The sequence below is a fragment of the Neltuma alba genome, unplaced genomic scaffold (genome assembly GCF_004799145.2).
Source record: "Neltuma alba isolate B1F8T4 unplaced genomic scaffold, ASM479914v2 tig00010596_pilon, whole genome shotgun sequence".
NCBI lineage: Eukaryota > Viridiplantae > Streptophyta > Magnoliopsida > Fabales > Fabaceae > Neltuma > Neltuma alba.
In genome coordinates this window covers 235,368-249,112 of record NW_021635458.1, presented here as the reverse complement: position 1 = coordinate 249,112, position 13,745 = coordinate 235,368, and the positions used below count along the sequence as shown (strand labels likewise).

Sequence of the window (13,745 nt, the reverse complement as noted above, 5' to 3'; positions counted from 1 at the left end):
GAAGGGCAGCATAAAAAAAAATTAAATATTAAGATAAACACAAATTAAAGTTTATAAAATAATTTACGTCTCTTCTCAAATCTGACGCTTTATAAAAAGAAGCGGAGTGAACATGAAAAAAAAAAAAAAAAAAAGCTGCGGGGGCAAAGCGTCTTTGACTGTACTATTACGTAACGACTTTTTTCCAGGGGGCAAGAGAAGGGAGGATGGGAAGGGGGTAGGTGCGGGGGCAATTTAAATTAAAATTAGCAGCTGAAGATATATATATATAGGAGAAATAAATGAATGGTCATTATAATTTTCCTTCATTTTTCTGATGACCTTCATATCAATATGCTCCTTCGTACATGAGGACTCTGCGAAGACGAGGAACAGAGCCGCGAGGAGCAAGCAGGAACTCAGGCGGCACACTTTGGAAATGAGAGTACGAGGAGCGCATCTAGCTATCTAAGTCAGCATTCAGTGGGACCCACCCACCCCCTGTCCCTTGTTTGAACACTTCCAGCAGTCCATTGTTTAATTAGGGTTTCCGTTTGAGCTGGGGCCGTTGTGTTGTGCGGAGCCAAACCCATGCCCCGGCCCGGATTTGGACAATACGGGTATGAGTTTATTTGAAGTACGTGATGAGGCGCCTTCCTCACATACTATCCAATTCCTTCTCATCATCATTAGAAATATGTGTGTGTGTCTGTATGTATATATATATCCCCATCAAATTCACTATTCTCTCCGCCAGATCATTTGCTAGTAGTGCCTTCATTTTCGTCTCAACTTGTTCCACTTTTTTCGCTGCATACAAATGCATATGATTACTAATCACTTGATCCATCAAACATACACAAGTGACAAAACAGGAAACATAACCATCATGTTCAGGCAAAACTTTCTTAACATCGTCGTTGGAAGATCCGAGAATGGTGAAGCCTTCGTGCCACATGGACTTGGGGTAGTACGACGATATGTAAGCCGTGCCGTACCCGGTGGTGATGTTACGCGCCGGTCGTCTTAAGGCTTTCAGCTTTTGCTCAGATGGGAAAGAGAAAAGGTGCTTGACCTCATCGTCCACATGGTTGAACAGGGATCAGGGTATTCCATGGTTTTTCAGTACAGGACAATACCCCACTCCTCACATGCAACCCTTACTGCTTCCATCGCGTTCGGATCCTTCAGATCCACCACCGCTATGGATACCGACCCGTCAATTTCGTCCGAGCATCCATTTGGCCACCATGTGTGAGAATCTGGCAAGCTCCCCACCGAAGAGAAGTCTGCGGGCATATTTTTGGCTGCTGCTTTCTGCAGGCAAAGCTCCGGCCATTTTCAAGAAAATATTGAAACAAGTTGGAATAGTCATAATACTTTTGGCGTATTTATAGACGAGGGGTTGGATTAATTCATCATCCCTCTATTATTTAATTATAAACTACTCCTCCGATCCTTATTATAGGACCTAATTATTAAGTTGGTTTTAGTTCTAAATATAAGACTCATCTCTCATATTTATCAATTTTCTCTAAATTATCCCTATGGATACTCCCTCAACCATAATCAAGTAGAAGAGGAAAAATGGTACTCCTCCGGTCCTAATTATAAGACCCAATTGATTTATTTGAGGAGATTAAGGAAGTAAGTTAAGTTGGTTATTTATAATAAATAAGTGTTGTCATTCCTAAAATATCCTTACTAATTAAGTATATTGGCTAAAACTATCATTATTAGAAGGATTATCTTGAAAAAAAATGCATAAATATAAGAGACAAAATGGATTGGGTCTTATAATTAGGACCAAATAAAAAGTCAAATTAGGTCTTATAATAAGGACCGGAGGAGTATTAAGAAAGATGATTATGGTATTTTAGGAAAAACGTGTCACATTTCTTATAATTAACTAACTCACCTAACTTCTTTAATCTAATCAAATTAGTTAAATGAGTCTTATATTAAGGACCGGAGGAATATATAATTATGATGAGTAAAAAATTTATTATTATCATCATAACAAAGAGAAACATGCATTATTTCTTGCATCATAACATGGTGAGAGTTCATCCCTCTCTCCGTTGCAGAAACCGAACATTATCAATCAAATGGAGATGGAAGCCAATGCATTGTGTCGATCCTTGGCCTTGAGGGCGTCATATTCCTTCAAAGTGAGAGCTCGAAAACGAGGAGGAGATTTGAAAGGAGAGAGAAGAGCTTCAGCTGAGGGCCTATGGAAAAACGCATACGAATATCGATTAGCTGACCCGCTCACTGTGACCCGATGGAGCACCGAAGGGCACCTTCCATTGGACAGAATCTCCAGGATGTCACCAATCTGCACCACAAACATGTCTGGATCAGGGCGAACTGGAACCCACCCGATTCCTTCTTTGAAAATCTGGAGCCCACTGGTTTGGTCCTTGGTCGGGATCTCGCTCCTGGTCTGGGTTTCCACTTGGGTTTGGTGCAGAAATGTGACTATGGAGGTGTCTTTGTGCTGAGCAAAACCTATGGCCCGATCTGGCTCTGGACATCTCGGATACAAGTTCATTTGTAATGTAACGTTATCGCTCTTAACCCATTTCTTCTCTTCATCACGCACCTCCAGTAACTCCAATATTACACCTGTCACCTTCTCTGTTACTCTCTTCAGTTGCTTCTGAATTTCTTCCATTGTTTCACTGCAAGTCCACAAAAGTATCAATACTTATAGGCAGAAAAACAGTATAATATATTCCACACAGAGAACAGGCATATATATACCAGAAACGAGCAAGATCATGATCAGGCAAAACTTTCTTCGCTTCGTCGTAGCAAGAACGGTTAATGGTAAAGCCTTCGTGCCACATGACTTTGGGGAAGAACGGCGAGATGTAAGCAGAGCCGTACCCGGCGGAGCCTCCCGGAGGCCTTAGGGCTTTGGCCTTTTGCTCGGTTGGGAGAGAGAAGAACCGTTGAATCTCATCGTCCACCTCCTTCAGTAGAGATAAGGGTATTCCATGGTTCTTCAGTTGGAAAATACCCCATTCCTGACATGCAAGCTTTATCGTCTCCTTGGCATTTGGATCGTTGAGGTTCACCACCGGCACGGATACCGACCCGTCGATGATGTCGGAGCATCCATTTGACCACCATGTGTGAGAATCAGGTAAGCTCTGTGTTGAAGAAAAGTCGATGGGAATGTCCTTGGCTGCTTCACCAGAGAGAGCTCCTGCCATCTTCAACAACCTTGGGTTTTAAGGTTTCAGGAATTCTGGATTCAACTCAACTGTTGGAATGCTCAGAATAGTTAAAGAGTATTTATAGACTTACAAGGTGGACATTGGATTCATCTCTCTAGTAAATTCCACCTAATATATATTCATTACTACACAGATTTAGTATAATTAATTACATACATGCATCATATCAGATACATTTGACTGGTGTATATACACAAACAATCAGTTACTCTGCTGGACCAACAATTGAGAAATGGACAGGTGGCATGTGTATGAACGCTACACGTGTCTAAGTCCTAATTGGCCTATTCCCAAAAAGGCGACCGGGGCAAATGGGTTGCCAGATAGAACTTACCTATTAGAACGTCCTATCCTATACCATGCACACATATGTACTCTATAATTCTTCTAAATATAAGTTTTATGGAAACCATGACTTACGTAATTTTAGGCACGTTTAATTTATATATGTAATTTTTCAAAATGTATGTTATTCACGCGATTAATATATAGGAGATCAAATTCATATACTGCATGTACCAATTCCAATGCACATGCATCGTGCCATTTTATTTTACTTTTGTTAAAGTATTGGCCTGGTATCATTTTATTGGAGACAATTCTATTTGATGTACTGTCAAGCACTAAATGTGGGCACTTCTTCTAACAGAGATTCGAACCTTAATTCACGACGTTGTGATAGACTAGCCCCTTCTGCTAGACCCAACTCCTGTTAGTTTGCATCGTGCCATTTTAGATATTACTGAATTGACGTACTCTTTTTCGTACAGTACGAATAGGATGAGTTGCATTCATTTTAGGTATATTATTAATGAGGTTTTTTTTTTCAACGTACAGTATATAACTCACTCAACTAGTATATATGCATACACATTGAAAAGAAACTTTAATTTGGTCATTATATATTTCTTTATTCACCATTATGCATGAGTCATTTTCTGAACTATCTAGAAACTCACATCTCTCTGTTCAAAGAATCAGAAGAAAGCCGGTGCAAATGCATTGGATTCATGATAAGTTTTAAAATATAAGTTGTTTGCAAATCAAGGAAATTCATAATTATTTAAATACGAGTTGTCGTGGACGTAGTCACGTTTACAATTAACAGTTAAAGTATGTCAAAACTGAAAAAGTTATATGGGGATGCCCAAATAACCCATATTTTAGTTGTTAAAGTGAGAGTACATGTACAGTTGTAGAAGATAATTAGAGGTAAACGTATTAGCTGATCATTTTTTGGTCAACAACGCATTACCTCATCGGAATTGCTGCCCGCTGCTATCATCTTCAGTTTTTCTTTTCTTTTGTTTTTCCTCTACGTTGGCCGAGGTGAACAATTCTGACATCTTCAATTTCTCATGGACTACATATGAATAATATGATACTGCCAAATCGTGCATGTTCACTCGGAAATACTTTCTTAGCATCATCATAAACAGAACCGATAATATTCCATCCGCCCTTTGCTTAATGTTTGACTATCAAAAGAAGTCATGAAGATTTGGAATTCATCAATACTCATCAAATTTTAACTATTTAAATTTAATATGGACGGCTATCTATATGATTAGTTGATCAAATCTTATTTCATTCTCTCTCTCTTTTTTTTCTGTATTTTGAATTTTGATATTCAAAAAATTAAACATCCCTTGACCATGAAGGGTGGGAGTTATTCGATCTATTTTTGTTAAAAAAAAATATCTATTCAAATCTAAAGGGTTAGTCACTTGGTAGGGACAAGTAAAGAGTGAAAATTAAAAATTATGGAAAAAAATGGAATTCTTTCACTTGATTCACTAAAAGCACTTTTATTCCAGGAAGTTAAAAAAATAAAAAGTGAGAATTCATCACTTGCACAACACAAATGAGAATTTATCACTTTTCACAACAGAAACGGAACAGTAATTAAATGGAGATGGAAGGCATTGCATTGGCTCGACCCTTGACCTTGAGAGCATCAAGTTCCTTCAAAGTGAGAGCTCGAAAACGAGGCGGAGATACGAAAGGAGAAAGAAGAGCTTCAGATGAGGGCCTGTGGAAATATGCATACGAATATCGATGAGCCGACCCGCTCACTGTGACCCGATGCAGCACCGAACCGAACCTCCCATTGGACAGTATCTCAAGGATGTCACCCACCTGCACCACAAACACATCTGGGTCCGGGTGAACCGGGACCCACCCAATTCCATCCTTGAAAATCTGGAGCCCTCTGGTTTGGTCCTGGGTTTGGATCTCGCTCCGGGTCCGATTTTTCACTTGTGTTTGGTGCAGGAACGTGATTATGGAAGTGTCTTTGTGCTCAGCCAAACCTAGGGCTCGATCCGGCTCTGGACAACTCGGATACGAGTTCATCCGAAATGCAACGTTATCGCCCTTAATCCATTTCTTCTCTTCATCACGTACCCCCAATATCTCCAGTATTACACCCGTCACCTTCTCCGCTACTATCTTCAATTGCTTCTGAATTTCTTCCATTGTTTCACTGCAAGTGTCCACAAAAATAATCACTAGTTATATGTATCTGTGATGGGTATGTCACACACAGAGAACAAACGGATATATACCAAAAACGTGCAAGCTCATGATGACCGGGCAGAACTTTTTTGGCTTCGTCGTAGGACGAACCGACAATGACGAACCCTTCGTGCCACATGGACTTGGGGAAGAACGGTGATATGGCAGCCGGGCCGTACCCGGTCGTGCCGGGACGACGTCGTAAGGCTTTCAGCTTTTGCTCAGATGGGAGAGAGAAGAGGTGCTTGATCTCGTCGTCCACCTGCTTCAGTAGAGATAAGGGTATTCCATGGTTTTTCAGTTGGAAAATACCCCATTCCTCGCATGCAAGCCTTATTGATTCCATGGCATTCGGATCCGTCAGGTCCACCACCGGTATGGATATCGACCCGTGAATGATGTCGGAGCATCCGTTTGGCCACCATGTGTGAGAATCTGGTAAGCTCTCTACTGAAGAGAAGTCTATGGGCATCATTTTGGCTGCTTCACCAGAGAGAGCTCCGGCCATTTTCAAGAACCTTTTTCAGGAATATTCCCGTGCTTTAGTAATTCCAAAAAAAGAAAAAAAGAAAAATAGAAGTTCCAGTTATAATAGCAATGAATTTCATTATTTTAGGTACATTTATCTGAGATTTTTCAAGATGTACATGTTATTATTCATACGATAACATGTACAGTTGAATTAATGTTGCATGTACCAATTACAGTTCATGCATCATATCATTCTAGGATTTAATTGAATTGCGTCATTTATTCCCTGGTACAGTGTATAAAAAAACTACACTAAACTTGGTACATTATCTATGAGATTTTCTTTCAAAGGTACATAATTCACTCAATTAATATATATAATCATTGTGTAAATTGAAAAAAAAAAAAAAGAAGGACTTTGATCATTATACATTTCTTCGTTCAGCATTATTCATGAGCAATTTTCTGAACTATCTATACACGCATATCACTGTTCAAAGAATTCGAGGAAAGCCGGTGCAAATTCATCGGATACATGGTAATTTTTAAAATATTAATCACATGCAAATCAAGAAAATTCATATTTATTATTTTTGCCACACTATATATAAATAAGCACGGTCTTGTTGTGTGCCCAGCAAGGCGTTTACGGCAATACGCCCTTACATCTGCAATAGTGATTAGAGCCAGGGATATGGATAAGTTATGAGTTAGCTTAGATAACTCATATTTTCCCAAATAATTGGGTTGAAAATTAAAAATCGACTCATAAAAATGAGCCTTTTCTGGCCCAGTCATGTAACCCATATTTCCGAAAGATTTTGTTAATGGCGTTTAATAACATGAAAAATTATGTGTTGTGTGTTTAACATGTGGTGGCTTATATAGTTTTTCATTTAGCTTCGTCCCAGGAAGATCCAATAATTGTGATCCCCACCCGTTGGCACCATCAGGATGTGGTTATTAAGCTTATTTTCTATAGGGAAATCTAATTAACTAAGGCGCTGGATCAAGCTCTTGTAAGATAGAGAGAAGTATTTTCATGGTTCTTTAACTGCAGAAATAAATATCTTCTTCATTATTACTATTTTTTGTTTAGTTATACGAGATTCAGCATCACTGAATCAAATTTGAACATCACCAAGCCTAATTTATGATAATCCTCCAAAAGAAATTATCTGCATTTACACATATTGTCAGGCCAGAGCTATGAATTATGAACGACACTACGCTTTCTTTGGTTAGATATGTGAATTCTTTCCTTTGGGCATCACCAGTTTTAATACTAAAAGTCATAATCCAACAATTCTAAGGCACTTGCACACATTCATTGAATATTCCTGGTGGACTTGTTTAAACATTTGATATGATGAGGATGAGAATGAAGCTCATGATGATAGGAATAATCATAACAGTGAGAGAAGAGACTTGTTTTTAATCAGACAGATCCAAAACCAATCAACCAAATCCATCATTCGGCTCTCTTCTCTTGCGAAATGGGATCTAGCTCCGGTACTTCAACTGGGTTTTTTCTCGTATCTTCTTTAGCAGCAACACTTGCTTGAGGTCGCCCTAAAATCAACCAGGTTCACATTATTCCGTAATCAATTGAAGAAAATAAATCAAGGGTCATATCAGATTTAATTGTAGTTGAGGAATGAATACCTGGTGCTGGTGCTGGTGGTGCAGTAGTGAAGCGATCAGCAGAGGGAATGGCATGAAGCTTCCCAGTTTGAGTTTCTGCAGTATCATGAACCAGCTGTTTCACAGGAGGCTTGGACGAGCATGTGCTTGTGGACCAACTTCCTCCATTTGACCCTGCTAAGCTCATTATAACATCTGCCTGCAAACAACATCCGTCTGCATCAGTGGCCATAGCTATATCGCGCGCCCAGCCAGACGCGCACACACATGCACACGCATAAACCCACATTAACGCAATCATACATGTGTGCATGCAAAGTCAAAGTCAAATGAATAATCATGAACGGAAACAGAGTATGGAGCAAAATTAGACGGGATTGAGTGTAAAATGTTTGCCACAAGTACCTAGTAAATTGTAATTGCCTGTTTGCAATATTCATATAGAGACTTGTAGAATACAATCTCTAGAAAGAAGCAGCACAAAATTACGCAAAACATCACTATCATCTTTGAACGCAATATAAATGACCAGATTGTCTGATACTGATGTTGCAGAAAAGTTCAAGACGATGAGGAACAAAACTATGCTCAGCATCAACACGTCTTGATTCTTGACAGAGAACATAGCAGTTACTGTTAACTTCTAGTTTGTCTTGTATAATTCTAAGCCACATATGCTGTACAGCCTATGTCATTTTTCGCTCTAGCCTTTTGATGAATGCCAAAAGCATGGTTCAAAAATGTAAATGCCCGCGGGTGAAAAATAAACACCGAGACATGGCATTCCAGGAAATTAGCTACTATCAAATCAGTAAATAGATTGAAGTTAACGACAAAAATGTGAATCAAGACACACAAAAAGACAAAAGCACAAAAAACATCCTTGATACTATCAAGTCTCTCCACAGAAAAGCTGGTAGAAGAGAAATCCTGCAAACCAACATGGAAAAGAAACCTGATTCCAAACCAAACTTGTCAGGTACCAACCAAATTGAAATATAGAAACGCAAACAATTAGGATAAGGAGTATATAGCATGCTCATCAATCTTTTGTACTGAGTATTACCACAACAGAAGCTTCAATTCCTTTCCACTAAAAAACGAAAAAAAGGCTTCAATTCGTCCTTGGAATGTGAGTGGCAGTCCAACATAATATTTTACTGCCAGTACCTATATTCCACTCATTTTGAAGTAAGATCCAAATTCCTTATCTGAAGTTGAATCAGGTGACAGAGAGTTTTGGCAATCACTTTCATGCACAAAAACGCCACTAGGTGCAGATTAGTAGGATTTAACACTACAAACCACTTGCTTACCACACGCCATGAATTAAACAACAAAATGCACCAAGCATATATTACTTTCTGCATAAAAATTAAAGTATATATTCTTGTTACCTACGCTAGATATAAACATGGATAAAATTAAAAAGTATAATAATTGTACTAGTAACTGCCAATAGGTAATCTTCAACAGTGACTTTCACCAGGTCAATGAGCATTTTATGCAAATAGTTACCCTTTTTTCAGCAACGGTTACAAATTCAACATACACACCAGATTCTGCAGGCCGTAGTAGATTATTGCACCAATAACATCACATCTACAGAAAGAACTTATAATATCAAGGCCAGACATCTTTTCCAATTAAATCAGAATCACTGAACTGAGTTTAAACGTTTCACGCAATGGGGATCTGCAAAAGTTGTTGCCTCAACAGTTTCATCATGAGGAACGACAATCATGGAAATAAATTCAAGAGTAAACCATTAAAACCAGAAATACTTTCCTGCAACAGTTCACATATATACAGACCAATTTTAGGCCTAAGAACATTAAACACAGTAGAATAATACCGCCACTAATAATCAAGGATCGGACCTTATTCGGGTGGACATTATCAAACACATGAGCTTGACCTCCATAGAATATGGTCATCTGGCAGCTGGCAGATCTTGACTCATGTTGGCTGTAGTCAATAAAAGTTACAAATAATCAGTCTTCTTTTCACACAGTCAAGAAGTTGAAAATAAATAGCATCATGAAACATAAACGGGACAAGTGTATTCACCATATTTACCTCGGAGGAGTGGATGATTCTAAATCTATTATATTCATCACAGGCTTTGGCCTGCCTCCACCAAGCACCACAGCAGAAGGAGTTTTCTCAGGCGCAGCAGTTGTGATGTTTATAGAGCTCAAAATTCCAGGGCCTTTCATTCCAGTTCTAGATCCTTCATCAGCAGCTGACTGAGAGATAAATGAAGGACCAATATTGGTCTCCCTGACCTTGTTTGAAGCTATTTGGTGTGCAAAAGGTGTTAATTGAGCCCCACGTGGTGGATGCTGCATAGACGGGCCAGCATTCATAACAACAGACCGTTCCCATCTATTGGAATCAAACTTAGTTCCAGCAAGAGGCTGAAATATCTGAGAAGCTGACGTTGGCTTCAGTGACTGCATGCCAAGAAAAACTTCATCATCATTAGACCTTCTGTGAAGCTCTCCTCCCGCTGTACTCCGGAACATCTAAACATAAACACGGCTCGGTATCAAAGAATAAAAAACGGGAAAGTTATTGGCGGCTATTGTGAATGTAGGAGAAGAAAAATTGTCATATATCATACTTTCATCAAATGTGAGTTTTGAATGGAGTCAGGGACCACTTGGAAGGCATCTCTGGAGGATCCCATGAAAGCGGACTCGGAACTACTTCTCTTGTTTCCTATTAGCCTGTTGCTCAACCCAGTGTCAGAAAAATCACTCCTGGGTCCATAAAATCAAGGTAAAAAAAACCGGACCGGACCGGCCGGTTCAACCGGAAAACCGGTGAACCGGTCGCTAGTCCGGTCTGGTTTGAAGAAAAAACCGGAGGTGGTTTGAACCGGTGGGGAACCGGTCCAACCGGTAAAAACCGGTGTTGAACCGGGAAAAACCGGTTGGGCGGTTCACATGTTTTTTTTTTTGGTTGCCTAGCCACAGAAAACGACGTCGTTTTGTCCAAAAAAAACCAGAATGAAAACTCTTTGTCCCTCCCTAGGGTGCCAATCTCGACTCAAGCTGCCGGTCCTCCTCCAGTCCTCCCCATTTGGCCATTTGTGACCAAATCGCTGAGATCTCTTCCCCCTCCTCCAAGTCCCAGATTCGTGCCGTGAACCCCAACAAAATCGGATCTATGGCGTCGCCTCATCACTGACAATGGCACTCCTTCCTCTTTGGCTCCGTTCGCCGCTCACATTGCTTCGCATTCGCAGCTCTACTTCGCCTTCGCCGGTCGCCTTCACCTTCGCCTTCGCCGTTCACCTTCGCCGCTCACATTGCTTCAGATTTGTAGCTCGACTTCGCCTTCACCGTTCGCCCTCACAGCTCCCATCGCAAGTCATGAGTCTCCATAGTCCATCCTGCTTCACCTTCATCATTCACGGACGTCCTGCTTCAACCTTCGATTCAGGCATTGAGCTCTAGCCTTGTGGGTAAGCTCAATACCTTTCCTTTTTAGTTGGGTTGTTTTTTTTAAGATCGAAGAGCTGCTTCTCTCTGTGCTATGACCCTGTGACTGCTGTCGTGAGATTTCAGATTTGATAAGGGAGGAGAGTGTTGTTTGACTTGATCCATAGCTGTGAGATTTGAGAAGGGAGGAGAGCGAGATTTAAGATCCATAGTCGTTGATTGACTTGATATTAATTTTGTACAGAAGAGAAGCTATCGTTCTGTACTTCTGCATTATAATTTTGATTATACTGTGAGCTTAGTTTTTGCTGTTGTGCTGATGTTGATCTTCACATATATAATTTAATTCCTTTTGTTTAGTTGTGGATTGGTGATGGATATTTTGATTGTAAATTATATATTCTGGAATAGATTTAATCCAAACTTTAGGTGCCTAACTGATTTTGTGAATTAAATTATATTATTTTATTATGACCGGTCCGACCCCGGTTCGACCACGGTCTAACCAGTGACCCTTAACCCACTACCTGGACCGGTTGAGTTCCCGGTCCGGTTTTTTGTTCCTTGCATAAAATGGAACTCCCTCGAGATGATTTCCTACCTGTCTTTCTAGTAAATCGATGAGGAGAAAACATCATACTCTTTCAGAACTAAAATACCCAAAAAGGACCACAGAAGCTTGCCATATATATTTCGATGTTAAAAAAAAAAAAAAAAAAGATAAGGACTGAGAATCTCCCATTTTGATTTATGAAATATCAAAATAAATAATAACAACAATACAATAATTATGCGAGGACGAATAATAAATATCATCATCACCCAATTCACAGGTGTTGGTAAACACGGTAGTATGCCGAATAATTTTTGTAGTTCGAGTTTCAAAACTTGGTATTGTCTAAGCACGCATTCAGTTCTTTTCTCCACATGTATTTGAAAGCAGAAAACCAAAACAAACAATATATTGCAAAGTTAAATTATGAACAAAGAAACCTTGAATTTACAAAACCTTCCACAAAATGCTCTTGCTGACACTAGACAAATGCTCGAGGGAATAATAAAAACAACTTGGGAAAAAATGTTAAAACAAATTATAGCATGCAAATATACTGTACAGGAAAGGATGACCTGACAAATTACCTAACCAATCCACTCCATTTCTGACCTCACTAAGATCAGTCCATCAGAAAGATTCCACGCTATGAAGAAGCGAGAAAGAGAGAAGAAACGGATGGCAAGAACACACAGTGAATGAGAATCAACAGACAAACACAAAAAATCAGGTCTTCCCACAAAAAATTCTGAACCCTGCCCACCCAAATGCTGGAAGGATAGCAGTATATGGTACCAAAAAAAGTTTACTTTTTCCATTTAAACTGCAATAACTGAAGATTTAAAAACACATGGGAGACTCACTCACCAGAGCCGATGTCGGATGTGGTTGAGAAGGGACCACGGCCACCGGCAGAAGAGGCGGCAACAGACACCGATGTGGAGGACGGCGAGGCCTCGGACAGCCTCACGTTGGCGGTTTTGGGGGCCAAAACGACAAGGGAATCATGGGGCTTCGAGCCCAGAAAATCATGGAAGACAGGCTTCACTAACTGTTGGCTCGCACTGTTGTTGCCATTGTTATGCTGAGCCATTACCAGCACGACTGTAGCGCGGCCTTCTCGCCCTCCATTGCTGCTTCCGCTCAACACGCAGAGAGAGAGAGAGAGAGAGAGATGTAAGCAGAGAAGAGCACGATCTCCAGAAAAGATAAACAGAGGAATCAGAATCCTTTTATGTGAGAGAGAGAATGAGAAAGCAATAAAAAGCAAAAGGTTCTCTAGGCTACTGTACTCCTCTGCTCAACTAAATAGGCGCATGTCTGTCTCTCTCTCTCTCTCCCCCCTTCCCCCCTGTTGTCTTTTTCCTCAATTGTTTATTAGGCTGGAAGCAGGAGATCAATCATTAACATTGCGGTAAAAAATATAATTGACATTAATCTAATATTTAATTTTTATTTTGATCATAAATATAGTAGTATCAAATTATTTTATCTCTTATATTTATATATATTTTTAATATAGTTCTTTTATTAATGATAGTTTTAATTAATATACTTGATTAGTAAGAATAGATTAAGAAAGACGATACTTGTTTATTACAAATAACTAACTTAATTTTTTTCTTAATCTCCTCAAATTAGTTAACTAAGACCAAAAATAATATTATAAATATACTCCTCCGGTCCTTAATATAAGACCTCTTTAACTAGTATGATTAGATTAAAAAAGTTAGATAAGTTAGTGAATTATAAGAAATATGATACCTTTTTCCTAAAACACCGTAATCATCTTTCTTAATACCTCCTCTCTTTTTTTTACTTGATTATGGTTGAGGGAGTATCTATAAGGGTAATTTAAAAAAATTGATAAATATAATAAATAAGTCT

General features: G+C 39.3%; 3 protein-coding genes across 4 annotated transcripts in view; all 3 read right to left on the bottom strand.

Moving 5' to 3' along the window:
- Positions 1 to 2,083: 2,083 nt before the first annotated feature.
- On the bottom strand, positions 2,084 to 3,200 carry LOC114757461 (gibberellin 3-beta-dioxygenase 1-like). Its single transcript, XM_028946521.1, has 2 exons — positions 2,746 to 3,200; positions 2,084 to 2,663 (listed from the first exon to the last, which is right to left on the bottom strand). Exons 1-2 carry the CDS (start codon positions 3,198 to 3,200, stop codon positions 2,084 to 2,086), a joined length of 1,035 nt encoding a protein of 344 aa, XP_028802354.1.
- A 1,929-nt stretch (positions 3,201 to 5,129) lies between these two features.
- LOC114757460 (gibberellin 3-beta-dioxygenase 1-like) lies at positions 5,130 to 6,249 on the bottom strand. The gene is made up of 2 exons (XM_028946520.1): positions 5,792 to 6,249; positions 5,130 to 5,709 (listed from the first exon to the last, which is right to left on the bottom strand). The coding sequence occupies exons 1-2, from the start codon at positions 6,247 to 6,249 to the stop codon at positions 5,130 to 5,132; spliced, it is 1,038 nt and encodes a 345-aa protein (XP_028802353.1).
- A 1,225-nt stretch (positions 6,250 to 7,474) lies between these two features.
- Positions 7,475 to 13,745, bottom strand: part of LOC114757477 (protein TIFY 8) — a 25,638-nt gene continuing 19,367 nt past the window's right edge. Inside the window, exons 3-10 of one of the 2 annotated variants that reach the window (XM_028946540.1) lie at positions 13,184 to 13,194; positions 12,726 to 13,000; positions 11,881 to 11,914; positions 10,483 to 10,636; positions 9,936 to 10,384; positions 9,737 to 9,824; positions 7,878 to 8,055; positions 7,475 to 7,784 (exon numbers count right to left, since the gene is read on the bottom strand). In XM_028946540.1, the coding sequence (XP_028802373.1) occupies positions 7,684 to 7,784; positions 7,878 to 8,055; positions 9,737 to 9,824; positions 9,936 to 10,384; positions 10,483 to 10,636; positions 11,881 to 11,914; positions 12,726 to 13,000; positions 13,184 to 13,194 (1,290 nt within the window). In that variant the 3' untranslated portion in view covers positions 7,475 to 7,683. Of the gene's footprint in view, positions 7,785 to 7,877; positions 8,056 to 9,736; positions 9,825 to 9,935; positions 10,385 to 10,482; positions 10,637 to 11,880; positions 11,915 to 12,725; positions 13,001 to 13,181; positions 13,195 to 13,745 lie in introns of those variants that run through there. The other variant, XM_028946541.1, reaches the window with a different exon arrangement.

What these genes read in the sequence shown, in the direction of transcription:
- LOC114757460 (XM_028946520.1), bottom strand. Translation starts at nt 6,249, where the DNA reads ATGGCCGGAGCTCTCTCTGGTGAAGCAGCCAAAATGATGCCCATAGAC. An exon ending in CATGAGCTTGCACGTTTTTG is followed by an intron (nt 5,710 to 5,791) that starts GTATATATCCGT and finishes GGACACTTGCAG; the next exon opens with TGAAACAATGGAAGAAATTC.
- LOC114757461 (XM_028946521.1), bottom strand. Translation starts at nt 3,200, where the DNA reads ATGGCAGGAGCTCTCTCTGGTGAAGCAGCCAAGGACATTCCCATCGAC. An exon ending in CATGATCTTGCTCGTTTCTG is followed by an intron (nt 2,664 to 2,745) that starts GTATATATATGC and finishes GTGGACTTGCAG; the next exon opens with TGAAACAATGGAAGAAATTC.